The 13,496-nt window shown below is 42.6% G+C and overlaps 1 protein-coding gene across 3 annotated transcripts in view; it reads left to right on the forward strand.

Moving 5' to 3' along the window:
- Nucleotides 1-11,764, forward strand: part of LOC111982811 (Friend leukemia integration 1 transcription factor) — a 146,807-nt gene extending 135,043 nt beyond the window's left edge. For 2 of the 3 annotated variants that reach the window (XM_024014415.1, XM_024014418.1), the window contains 4 exons: nucleotides 7,824-7,883; nucleotides 8,635-8,694; nucleotides 8,840-8,887; nucleotides 9,164-11,764. In XM_024014415.1, coding sequence (XP_023870183.1) covers nucleotides 7,824-7,883; nucleotides 8,635-8,694; nucleotides 8,840-8,887; nucleotides 9,164-9,690 — 695 coding nt within the window. In that variant the 3' untranslated portion in view covers nucleotides 9,691-11,764. The remainder of the gene's footprint in view (nucleotides 1-7,823; nucleotides 7,884-8,634; nucleotides 8,695-8,839; nucleotides 8,888-9,163) is intronic. The other variant, XM_070434201.1, reaches the window with a different exon arrangement.
- Nucleotides 11,765-13,496: the final 1,732 nt, after the last annotated feature.

Consider the following 13,496-nt stretch of genomic DNA (forward strand, 5'->3'; position numbering starts at 1 on the left):
CCACAGTCTAAGCATGTCTTGGGGGGGGGGGGGGTTCTACTAAGAGGCTATATGGAAATTGCTTGTTGTATAGAAGGTCATACCAAGGACCAATGTGGCTATTTGATTTTGAATTGGAATACCGCTTTTGAAGTATAAAAAAAGCCCCATACAAACGCATTGAACAAACAGATTCACAACAGTCCAAAATAAATATCTAAAGGAAGTGTTGTTCTGAAGTGTGTGTCCTAATATCTGAGAGATATAACCTGAATTCGCTTGGAACTAAACAGTCTCCATATAGACTTTCCATACATTTTTTTCAAACTGGCACCGGGGGACCTTCAGATGGAGTTTTTGTGGAGGCCTGTGGACGTACGTAGAGCAAACAACCGGACATGTACTATGGGTGTTCGTCAGAGTCAATAATACTTGGCTATATACTTGGCTATATACACGGGTACCAGTACCGAGTCGATGTGGTAATTGAGGCAGATATGGTTCATACTGTATACTAGGAATAAAAGTGGCAGATAGTAAACAGTAGCAGCAGCGTATGATGAGTCAAAAAAGTTAGTCCAAAAGGGTCAATGCAGGTAGTCCAGGCAGCTATTTTGGTTTAACTATTTAATGAACTATTTTAGCTGTCTTATGGTTTGGGGGTAGAAGCTGTTCAGGGTCCCGTTGGTTCCAGACTTGGTGCGTCAGAGCCCGCATAGCCTATATTAAGTGTCTGTGAAATGAGGTACTATCCTTTACATGTGGACCGTGAAGATCACCACCAATACAGTACATGAGAAGGGCTGCAATAACAGTGATATCCTGGCTCACAGGAAAAGGGTGGGTATCTAGGTAGGGAGAGAGGAAGAGACTAATAAAATGTTTAACACACCCCTCCAGTCCACCGGCTGAGCTGCACTGTTCTGGTTCCCTCTAAGTACCCGCTGAGCTACACTGTTCTGTTCCCTGACTAGTAACCCCCGCTGAGCTACAGCTGTTCTGTTCCCCTCAGTCCAACCGCTGAGCTGGCACTGTTCTGTTCCCTTAGTACCCAACTGAGCTACAACTGTTCTGTTCCCTCTAGTACCCGCCCGCTGAGGCTACACTGTTCTGTTCCCTCCAGTCCACCGTGAAGCTGCACAATGTTCTGTTCCCCCTATTAACTTCGACCGCTGAGCTACACTGTTCTGTTCCCCTTAGTACCCCGCTAAGCTACACTGTTTCTGTTCCTCCAGTCCAACCGCTGAGCTTGCACTGTTTCTGTTCCCTCTAGTACCCGCCCGCTGAGCTACACTGTTCTGTTCCCTCTAGTACCACCGCGGGCTTGAGTACACTGTTCTGTTCCTCCAGTCCACCGGCTGAGTACACCTGTTCTGTTCCCTCTAGTTACCCCGCGATGAGCCCGAGCACACTGTTTCTGTTCCCACTCCAGTCCACCGCTGAGCTACACTGTTTCTGTTCCCTCCAGTCCACCGCTGAGCTGCACTGTTCTGTTCCCTCTAGTACGGCGCTGAGCTACTGTTCTGTTTCCCTCTAGTACCGCCCACTGAGCTACACTGTTTCTGTTCCTCTAGTCCCGCTGAGCTACACTGTTCTATTCCACCGCTGAGCTACACTGTTCTGTTCCCTCCAGTCCACGCTGAGGAGACCAGCTGCCTGTCTGTTCCCTCTAGTACCCGCCTGCTGAGCTAGCACTGTTCTTGTTCCTTCTAGTACCCCGCTAAGCTACACTGTTCTGTTCCCCCTAGTCCAGCGCTGAGCTAACACTGTTCTGTTCCTCCAGTCCACCGCTGAGCTCACTGTTCATGTTCCTCCAGTCCACCGCTGAGCTGCACTGTTTTTCTGTTCCCTCCAGTCCCTACCTGACCTACCACTGTTTGTTCCCTCTAGTCCACATCCGCTAAGCACCAAGCACGTTCTGTTCCCTCTAGTCCACCGCTGCATCAACTGTTTCTGTTCCCTCCAGTCCACCACTGACCTACACTGTTCTGTTCCCTCTAGTCCACCGCTAAGCTACACTGTTCTGTTCCTCCAGTCCAGCCCGCTGAGCTACACTGTTCTGTTCCCTCTGTCCCACCGCTTAGTCAACTGTTCCTGTTCCCTCTGTCCACCGCTGAAGCTACCACTGTTTCTGTTCCCCTCTAGTCCAACCGCTGAGCTACACTGTTCTGTTCCACACACGCGCTGAGCTACACTGTTCTTTCCCTGCTGAGCTACCTCTGTTCTATCCCTCTAGTCACGCTGAGACACCTTACACGCTGCACTGAAGTCCACGGCTGAGCTACACTTGTCTCTGATTCCCTCTAGTCCCACCGTAAGCTATCACTGTTCTGTTCCCTTCTAGTCCACCGGCTGAGCGAAATACTGTTTCTTTCCTTAGCACGCGAGAACACAAGCTGTTCTGTTCCCTCTAGTATCCACCCTGACTACACTGTTCTATTTCCACCACAATTGAGCTATGGCTGTTCTATTCCAACACCTGACCCTCAACTGTTCTATTTCACCACTGAGCTTTCACCGTTCTATTCCACACCCTACTATGCCTCAGATACATACTTCATTCGAGTGCAGCCGTTTCGGAAAAGAGCGGAGAGCGATTGTGCTACTTTCTGGGTGTCTGTTGAGTTTGCATGGCTGACTGTGTTTCCTGACCTCTTGCTCATCTGGACTCTGGTCGTCCTTCCAGTCTGTTCGCCTGGTTGCCACTCTCCTCTCCTCTCCTCCTCTTGGCTCCTCATTCTCCCCTTCTCTCATCTCCTCTGCTGTAATGGTGCTCCACTTACGTCTCATGTCCCTGAGCTTCACTGTTCTATTCCACCGCTGAGCTTCACTGTTCTATTCCACCGCTGAGCTTCACTGTTCTATTCCACCACTGAGCTTCACTGTTCTATTCCACCGCTGAGCGTCACTGTTCTATTCCACCGCTGAGCGTCACTGTTCTATTCCACCGCTGAGCTTCACTGTTCTATTCCACCGCTGAGCTTCACCGTTCTCACCCTGGTTCATACCATCAGGCCAATGGGCATGCTCGATGAGATTTTTATTTTATTTTGGGAGTTTTAGACAATAGACATAGACAAACAACAATAGACATGCTCAATAAGATTCTGCAGTGTCACCTCTGCCCGATTCTTCCTGGTTGTCAGTGGCAGGTATTCTGAATGGCAGACCTAGCAGGTGATCTCCCCTCAACACCATTTCCCCAACACACAGAAGTGATTTCTATTATGGGCTACCATAATAACAGTGCTCCTTTTGCTTCAAGAAATGCCAGCATTGAGACTTTTATCAACTTTCTATCGCCAGATGTTCACAGTCATATTGCCTGTAGAAAAGGGTCACATACCATCTCAGCTCTCTCAGGGTATAGTAAGCACCATTATTCAGCAGGAGACCTCCAAATCTTTTCCAGACTGTCTGGTGTAAAAAGCTAGGTTATGAATAAAAGTTAGCAAATAAAACATGGAATGCAGCAGCCATGAAAAGTGTGTGTGTGTGTTCATGTGCTTGCTTGCATGTGTGTTGAGCTAAAGGGTACAGGGAGATAGTTTGGAGATTCAGTGATTTACCACATGGCTCCTCAGTGTTCACAGAGAGGGAAGCTTTAGAGATTGATGGGCTATTCTTTGTCTTTTATCTTTCCCTCTATGGCCTCCCAAGTGGAGGACTGCTGATTTACATTGGTTGTACAGTATAGCCAGGCATACATACAGTACTCTATTCATTGTATGTCCATTGTGTATGCTAAAGATTGGCATCTGCCTCTTCCTCAAATACCTATTTTCTTTTCTCACACAGATGGCTTTTAAAACACCTGTATACAGTATAAAAAGCCCTGCTCTGTCTGAGTCTGTGTCTTTGGCTGAGACTGTGGGTTAAAAGCGGTCCATGACTAGACTTCTCTCTCGCTGGTTCTCAGCCCTTGTTTTGAATAGCTGGTCTGCAGTCAAGTCTCCCAGGACGAGTGAGTGTTGCACCACACCCCAGCCCAGAGTGGAAACTGGCTCCACTCAGAGAGAGCCTGGAAAAAGAGGGAGAGGGACTCCGATGTGCCATACTTCTGGGGTGTCTGTTGAGTTTGCATGGCTGACTGTGTTCCTGACCTGCTGTGCTCATCTGGACTCTGGTCGTCCTTCCCAGTCTGTCTGCCTGGCTGCCCACTCTCCTCTCCTCTCCTCCTCTTGGCTCCTCATCTCTCCTCTCCTCTCATCTCCTCTGCTGAATGGTGCTCCACTTACGTCTCATGTCCACCCCTGCCCCTCTGGTCTGACTCAGACCCTAATCGAATAAGGTATAGGAACTTCCCCACTGTCTATAGTGGTGAACCCTTAATATGAGGATATTGCAGGGATGTGACCCTCTCTCATGTCAAAAGAGCCGAGCGTAGTCTATCCAACCACCTCCTCCACTCTTCATCAGACAGTAGCGGGATACAACGCCATTGTTTTCTTTTCACATTCCAATGTTGTGTTTCGTCTGCCTGGGTCTCTTGGTTCTCTCTCTCTCTCTCTCTCTCTCTCTCTTCTCAACCCCTTCTGTTTGTGACACTTCTCTTTTGGAAGGAGGTAGCCCTGTATGTTTTTTTCACAGAGGGGGGGGGGGGGGGGCAGTAAAACAAAGAGGGGTTGTCTGCAGGCAGGAAACACAACTCTCTTAGACTCTCCCTCATCCAGTCGTTGCTCCTAGACTATCCCACCAGCCCACTGCAGCATGGACCTGACCGCCTCTGCTGAGACCCCGACTGTTATTCTCTCTCTCTCTCAATTCAATTAAGGGCTTTATTGGCATGGGAAACATATGTTAACATTGCCAAAGCAAGTGAACTAGATAATAAACAAAAGTTAAATAAACAATAAAAATGAACAGTAAACATTACACTCAGAAAAGTTCCAAAAGAATAAAGACATTACAAATGTCATATTATGTGCAAATAGTTACATTACAAAAGGGAAAATAAATAAACATAAATATAGGTTGTTTTTACAATGGTGTTTGTTCTTCACTGGTTGCCCTTTTCTTGTGGAAACAGGTCACACATCTTGCTGCTGTGATGGCACACTGTGGTATTTCATCCAATACTTTTATAAAGCACAAACACACATGAGTAAAAGGAAATAAGTTTAAATAACATCCTGTGAAAGTGTTCCGAGATGTGATTAAATGCGAAATGTTTTCCAATTTTCATTATAGATTTATAATTTATGAGAGACAATAAAACACTTTCTAGTGATATTGCCTTCTAGAAAGCCAGAGTGTTTTTTTCTATTACAGCTTTGAATCAAGTTTGTGGTTGAGAAGTACTCAACACTAAAGTGGACGTGCATTTTGATTTATTCAATGTTGGTTGAAGTAAACCAGTGGAAACTCTGCATTTCCAAATGTTTGTTATATAAGATTAGCATGCTTCTGACCAGTAGAGGGCAGTGTTGGATAATGTTTAGAGAAGCCATGACATGGATCTCAACCAGTTCTAGATGCTGAGGTCACTGATGAGTCAGAGGGAGCCACATTATGGGGTGTTGGAAGGTTAGTTGTGTCAAGACCTCCTGTAAAAGACGGGTGTCTGCATCACCACTGTGAAGCATGTTATGTTCTAGCTGTCACATTGGCTGTATATGTAACGTGACACACACCCACACACACACTACGATCTAGAATCTTACGTCTTCACGTTAGACACCTGCTGTGTCTTGCTGATGTTGAACTCAGCAGGGCCTTATATGATCACCACTTATGTAACCAAGCGTAAAAACACTGGTGACATGACAATTTTAACATTAAAAGATTTTTATAGTCATTATAATGTATGACATTACATCGGTTATATTTCATATTAGTAGGACATTATATCAGCTATATGTCATGTTAGTAGGACATTATATCAGCTATATTTCATATTAGTAGGACATTATATCAGCTATATGTCATATTAGTAGGAAATTATATCAGCTATATGTCATATTAGTAGTAATCAAGTATATCATGTGACATATTAAGCTTATTGTCATATTAGTAAGAGACATTTATATCAGCTTAAGTATGTCATATTAGTAGTACATTATATCAGCTATATGCTCATATTGTAGTACATTATATCAGCTATATCATATTAGTAGACATTATATAGCTATATGTATATAGTAGTACATTATATCAGCTATAATTCATATTAGTAGGACATATATCAGCTATATGTCATATTAGTAAGGACATTATATCAGCTATATTTCATATAGTAGACATTATATCAGCTATATGTCATATTAGTATACATTATATCAGCTATATGTCATATTAGTAGGACATTATATCAGCTATAGTCATATTAGTAGGACATTATATTCAGCTATATTTCAATTTAGTAGACATTATATTCAGCTATAATGTCATAATAGTAGTACATATAATATCATAGCTATATGTCATATTAGTAGTGACATTATATCAGCTATATGTCATATTAGTAGTACATTATATCAGCTATATGTCATATTAGTAGTACATTAGATCAGGCTATATTTCATATTAGTACGTGACATTATATCAGCTATATGGTCATGATTAGTAGGACATTATATCAGCTATATGTCATATTAGTAGTGCATTATATCATCGCTAATATGTCATATTAGTAGTACATTATATCAGCTATATGTCATATTAGTAGGACATTATATCAGCTATATGTCATATTAGTAGAACATTACGTCGGTTAGATGTGTGTCTTGCTTCACTGGCTGTTATATGTCCTCTTGTCTAGTGACTCTCAGCATGTGGTACAGTCTTAGCCGGTAACAAAGCTAACTTTCAGGGGTGCTACAGTCATTGCCAGCCAAATGAAGATGAAATTGTATCTTCTTTCAATTTAGAATGTGCAATACTGCTTTTGATGCCTTGATGGAGAAAATATACATCCTCTTTTATATCTGCACATGTCAAGGATACTGATTACAACTGGTAGCAATCCAGCTTCCCAGACCACATTCAGTCAGTTGTGAACCTCGCAAACGTGGGGCAATTCTTTCCAACTCAGTTACTGTTGCAGCATTTTACAATCATCCATTTCTAGGATGTCTATCTGTCTGTTTTGTGTCTGTATGTGTGTATCTTCCCCTCCTGTTTGTGGTCACCATGGTGCAACCTGCTTATGAAACTTGTCACTCTATTTTTGAGACATAGTTGTATGCCAGATAAACCCACATTACCTGGGCCAGATATCCTGCTGCACATGGTTTCTTGGACAGGCTTGGATAGGCAGGCAAACCTTTTTATAGCCGGCTCTTGGCATAATTTCCCTGCCTTATTTCTGTGACAATCTCGTTGCTCGTATAAAGCCAAGTTGTGTTCCTGAGATGGGTTTGCTTGCAGATGGGGAGGTAGAGAGCACAATCAAGAACATACACAGCCACATATCGAAAAGAGCCACTACCCCTTTTAATTCAGGACTAGTGTATATTATGAGATGGTGGACGGTTCATGTTGTCGAGTTAGAATCAGTTTATTTCCCACTCGTGTATAGGCTGCTTGGTTGTTTAGCAACAAAACCGATGTGTGCGCAACTATGGGGCAAAACAGTCAGGGTTGGTTTAGATTGTTGACAACATGTAAACTATTTTCACCTCCAATGTTTATTGGAAACATAAATAGATGGCAGCTTCTTGTAATTGTTGCTAGCTATCTGACGGTTCAGAATCATAACACACGGCCTTCTGCCTCATCGATGCGTGTGCATCATTTTTATGACGATGTCAGCCAACACGTCTATAGGAGAAATAAATGAAATACTCCAATATTAAATGTTAGGAAGTGTTTAATGTTGACAAATCTCTCTCTCTGCTTCTCAGACCCATCATATGATGCTGTACGGCGGACTGGATGGTCGAACAACATGCACAGTGGAAAAGGTAAACATACTCTGAGTCGCAGAAAGAAGGACACACAAGGAATTACTATATGGTCCTACCCATCATGCATCATATTCTTTTTTTAACCTTTATTTAACTAGGCAAGTCAGTTAACAACAAATTCTTGTTAACAATGACAGCCTGGTTCAGGGGCAGAATAACAGATTTTGACAATGGCAGCTTGGGGATTCGATCCATCAACCTTTCGGTTACTGGCCCAATACTCAGACCCATCATTATATCAGCTATATTTCATATTAGTAGTACATTATATCAGCTATATGTCATATTAGTAGGACATTATATCAGCTTAGTAGGACATTATATCAGCTATATGTCATATTAAGTAGTAACATTATATCAGCTCATATTTCATATTAGTAGGACATTATATCAGCTATATGTCATATTAGTAGTACATTATATCAGCTATATGTCATATTAGTAGTACAGGCTACCTGCCGCCCCACTAGGCTACCTGCCGCCCCAAAGCTCAAAGCTTTATAGAGCGATTTGTGAGAGCCCACTCTCAACCCAAGCACGCAAGGCAGACCACCAGTGATTAAATCCTCAGTCGTCAAACCCTGAAATCTGGGAACTTTAAGCACTTACCCTAGCCACCAGTTACTGCCCTGTTTTCTTTGGAACGGGGCTGACGTGCCGTTAAGATGTGTACCGTGGTTTATCCATGACCGCCCAACTGGCTTTCTTTCCTCCTGTTTCTTTCCCCTCCCAACCCCTTCCTCTTCAGGCTCGCCGGTGGTCACACAGAACGTGTCCAAGTCCACTGAACAGCCCAGACCTCAGCCAGGTAATGTATTTCACACTGCTCATTCCTTCCATCATGTGTGTGCACTCCACCTAAGACAGTGGGTTACACCCATCTCACTGGGATGAGTGTCAACCTAATGTATAGTGATAGATACAGACTAACAGACCTCTTTCTCTCTCCACAGATCCTTACCAGATCCTGGGGCCCACCAGCAGCCGACTGGCCAACCCAGGTTTGTGCGAGAGAATGTATGAGACCAATCATACAGTATATTCGATGTCAACTACATTTCACAACATACATTGCTTCATTATGGCCCTGGTGTATTGCTCTTTAAAATTGACATTTTTATCTGCTGAGAATTGTTGGAATTCTTCTTTAGAATTGGCATTCTACTTTATTGCAGTATTCAGGAAGTACATAATGAGTTATGGGTCTTTGATCAGCTGGCTGTTAGGTGTTCAGTTATAGAACAGCTGTTGATTTGAACTGTGTGTGTCCTGGTCAGGTTCAGGACAGATCCAGCTGTGGCAGTTCCTGCTGGAGCTCCTGTCAGACAGCGCCAATGCCGGCTGCATCACCTGGGAGGGCACCAACGGAGAGTTCAAGATGACTGACCCTGACGAGGTGGCGAGGCGCTGGGGCGAGAGGAAGAGCAAGCCCAACATGAACTACGACAAGCTGAGCCGCGCCCTGCGATACTACTACGACAAGAACATCATGACCAAGGTGCACGGCAAGCGCTACGCCTACAAGTTTGACTTCCACGGCATCGCCCAGGCCCTGCAGCCCCACCCCACCGAGTCCTCCATGTACAAATACCCCTCGGACCTGGCATACGTGCCCTCCTACCATGCCCACCAACAGAAAGTCAACTTCATGTCCCCACACCCTCCCTCCATGCCCGTCACCTCTTCTAACTTCTTTGGACCCACCGCTCCATACTGGAGCTCCCCAGGGGGCATCTACCCCAACCACAGCGTCCCCCGCCACCCCAACTCCCATGTGCCCTCCCACCTGGGCAGTTACTACTAAACCCCACTGCACCGTGACATCTTCCCCCAACCTCCCCTCCCCTCCTCTCCCCAAAACCAAACCTACCAAGGCTGACTTGCACTCTCGCAATGAAATTAAATCAACTGAGACCGAGAGAAAGGGGGATTCTCCGCCTCCACCCAAAGTCTGCTCTTAACTGGCAAAATGAAGGACACTAACTGAAGGATTAAAAAAACTGGATCCAAATGAAGTACTACTTATTTACAAGACAATACTTTTTCCATGTTTGTTTTCTTTTGCTGATGTGCATAACAGTGCGTCTGTGTTTTTTCTGCCTTTCTGTCCTCTGAAAGCTGCACCCATGGGCCAGTTCAGAGTGCCCCCAAAATCTGGACACGGTTGCCCACACAGACGCAGCCTTATCAAGAGACCATAGAGGCTCTCATACCTACTGTGTGCCTGATCACAGACATGGACCCATTCTCTGTGGGTCTCAATCTACATTTTCCTCATACAGTGAAGCTCTTGCCTTGTTCCTCATTTCAGTCTCTGGGGTCTCAGATCCACATCATGTCTGTCTGTCTGATGTTCTGTTATCAGTTTGTCAGTCCGTCTGCAACCCTTTATGTATGCGGAGCATCATCTGGAACTGTGGAGGTAGGGCTCCAAAGAAAAGGACTTCTCAGCACTGAATGAACATGAAATGTTGGCAACTGGAATATGCCATTGATTCACACTTAACTTATCCTCCAAACTGGAAGTAGGCGAGTTGGAGACAAGAGTTGGATGTGAAGCACTGTAGCTATGTTTTCAGGGGGTCACACACCAGTTGACTGTTGTTACAGTAACTATGTTTGTCCTCTTCAGCCATTGGTTCTTTCCATTCCCGGATATTTTGTTGGACCAAGTCATTATTAATGTGAATGCCCTCTGGTCCATGGAACACATCATCAATTTGACAATCARAGTTGTTTCTAGAAGAGCTACGTGTCTCACGGTGGTCTCTCCCTCTTCTGTCCAGGCCAGTCAAGTGTCGACACAGAGTAACTTACCATAGCACTATGTCATGTCATGTCAACCCTCACCTAACTGTCTCTGTGCATTCATACAGTACTGCCATTTTAAAACGTGCATTTTCAGATGGTTCAAGTTTTTTGTATGAAAGAAACAAGTGTATTTAAACAGCTGAATCTGGACTTTGTCTCAGTACTTCTTGAAAATAAATGGTTTACTAAATAAAGAACAAAACCCGTAAAGTAAGAAAGGATGAAAACAGAGAAATCCTCAGATTCACGAACGCTGTGCGTTCGTCAGACATATTTTTTATTATTTTGTGAACATCGGTCAACTAGGCATTAAAGCAACTTACTGTATAAATTATGCAGAGTTATTTTCATATGTGACAGTTTTAAAAAGTCAAGAGAATTAATACGAGTTGACCTCGGTCAAAAATGCAATTTTTTAAAAGTCCGTTACTGATATGTAGTATGTTCAACATTTTTAAACGTTTTATATCTGTACATTTGGGCAATACATTTTTACGTTTTTTATTTTTTATTTTTTTTATTTGTGAACACAAGATTTGTTCTAGTTATTATCAAAAACCACAAATGCCTGCTTGAATCATAATCCTATATCTATAGTCCATCTGTTATTCTGTATATACCATGGTTATGGTTGCTTTTAATTGTAAAATAGGCCAACAACACTTTTCATGTTTCATACCGGACAGAAATTGGCAGCTTTTGTCTGTGCCTTTAAATTGGCCAGGTATATTATGCAAATGAGCGCAGACACCCCTAATATTCACAGGAAGCATCTCTTGAAGCTCCATTGGTTTAGTCGTTTGAACTAAAGGGAATTTGTTAAATTTAACATGAAGGTAATAATAAAAAATGTACCCTTTACGTCCACCTCTCATAAATAGTAATGTTCAATGAAAGGGAACTGCTACTTCATATATGCAATGTATTTTGGATATTAAATATATAAATATTATGTAATTTTGCAATTAACCATTTTATTATTGTTGTAATTCCTGCCATGTATTAAGTAATACTTTTTGAAATAGGATTTTTTTGGGACAAAATAAAAGTTTTTACTTCTGGACATATTTACTTCTCTTGGTCCATTGTCTGCCAGAAAGTAGAATAGTGCTCTTTAGCTATTAGGCAAAGTTACAACATGAAATCCATCATTTTCACATTATTCCTTTTATCTGCATCACTATAAGAAATCAAGTTGATGTGTAGGCCTGTTTCTATCAATACTTAATCATCATTACTAGCCATTTCAACTGGACTATAACCCAATTTCATTCATTTTTAGATTTTCAGTGTTAAAAAAATGATTTGAGGAGAAAATACATTTCCTCTGGAGAAGAGATTGTAACAGGAAATACTTCATAGGTTTCTCTGATGTTTAGAATAATGACACCAACCATCAACTCAGTTTCCTACAGTACCTGTGCTAACAATATTAAATTACTACATTTTTTGGGGGGGGCAGGTGGGGGGGTTGTTAGAAGTGTTATGTAAGAGCCTCAGAAGGGTATATTGAGATTCCTTCCCAACTTGAGAGGTACAAGGATGGGAGGTGGGGCCTTTGTCCTCTTGTTGTCATAGATGATGTCAGGTCTCTGTTTATGGTAACTGCATTATTTACAGTAATGTATTCAGTATACTGCCATTAGCCTACGCACAATGGAGTCGTATAAAATAACAGCATGGGTTGTCGGTGTGTGTGTGCGTGCGTGTGTGTGAGAGAGAGATAGGGAGAGAGGGGAGAAAAACACTTTCCTATCATATACTATCAATTTAATTTATCGATGTATCATGTAGGGTCGGTTAACCAACGCAGGTCTCATCAGGCAATACGTTTCATATGAAATGTGTAATGTGATGTCCATCGAAAGCTTTCATTTTTGGCATGGATTTAAAAGGTTGTGAAATAGCCTGGGCGTGATAAAAAAGTGATTGTATGCCATTAAACAGAGAAGGTCACATCCATCACATCCATTCCATACCACCTTTAAAATCAACAATGGCACAGGGAAAAAAGCGCTTCACTGTCGCCACCATGTGGATAGTATTTGCCAATGCGGGGGACAACTTCATCGTGTAAACCACCCTAGATCAGAGGTCTTCAACCTTTTCTTGCCCAGGGACCTGCGCAGTGACAAACCGGTGACCCAGAGACCTCCATCATATGTTAAGAKATTTTATTTTTTCCACATGTCCTGTCTGATCATCAGGTGAATTATATTGGCAGTTAGAAGTAAACAACATTTTAAAATGTATATATTTGGTAGAAAAAAAAAGTTACTCAAAACACATTTAGCTAAAAGCAGCTGTGTAGCTGGTTAAACAAAGGTGAGCCATGTGTTGGCAAAAATGTATGTCCAAGCCAAGAAAGGTTAGCAGCAGCCGGGTGCTTTTTCAAAGGCTATGTCAGACACTCCAGTGAGTGTAATGAGTGGCAATGAGTGTAATTTGCTCAATATTAGGAGTTGAGAAATAAAGTTGACATCATTAGAAAGACGATATTCTATTTTCTGCTGTAGGTTATATCAAATTAGCTTATTCTTTTGTTGATAGCAATATTCATATAAACATACATAAAAAAAAATAAAAAAATTCACTGCTAGTGTGGATCCTTGGGACGACCCTATCCTAAACCCTAACTCTAACCTTAACTTTTACCCTAACCCTAACCTGAACCATAACCCTTACCTGAACCTAACCTTAACCCTTACAATTTTACATTTCAACTTCAATGAGGTAGGCACGTCTCAAGGATCCCGGATAGCAAGGACCATTTAGCAATGGACAGCATTGTCTTCAAGT

Source organism: Salvelinus sp. IW2-2015, linkage group LG22 (assembly GCF_002910315.2).
Source record: "Salvelinus sp. IW2-2015 linkage group LG22, ASM291031v2, whole genome shotgun sequence".
Classification (NCBI taxonomy): Eukaryota; Metazoa; Chordata; class Actinopteri; order Salmoniformes; family Salmonidae; genus Salvelinus; species Salvelinus sp. IW2-2015.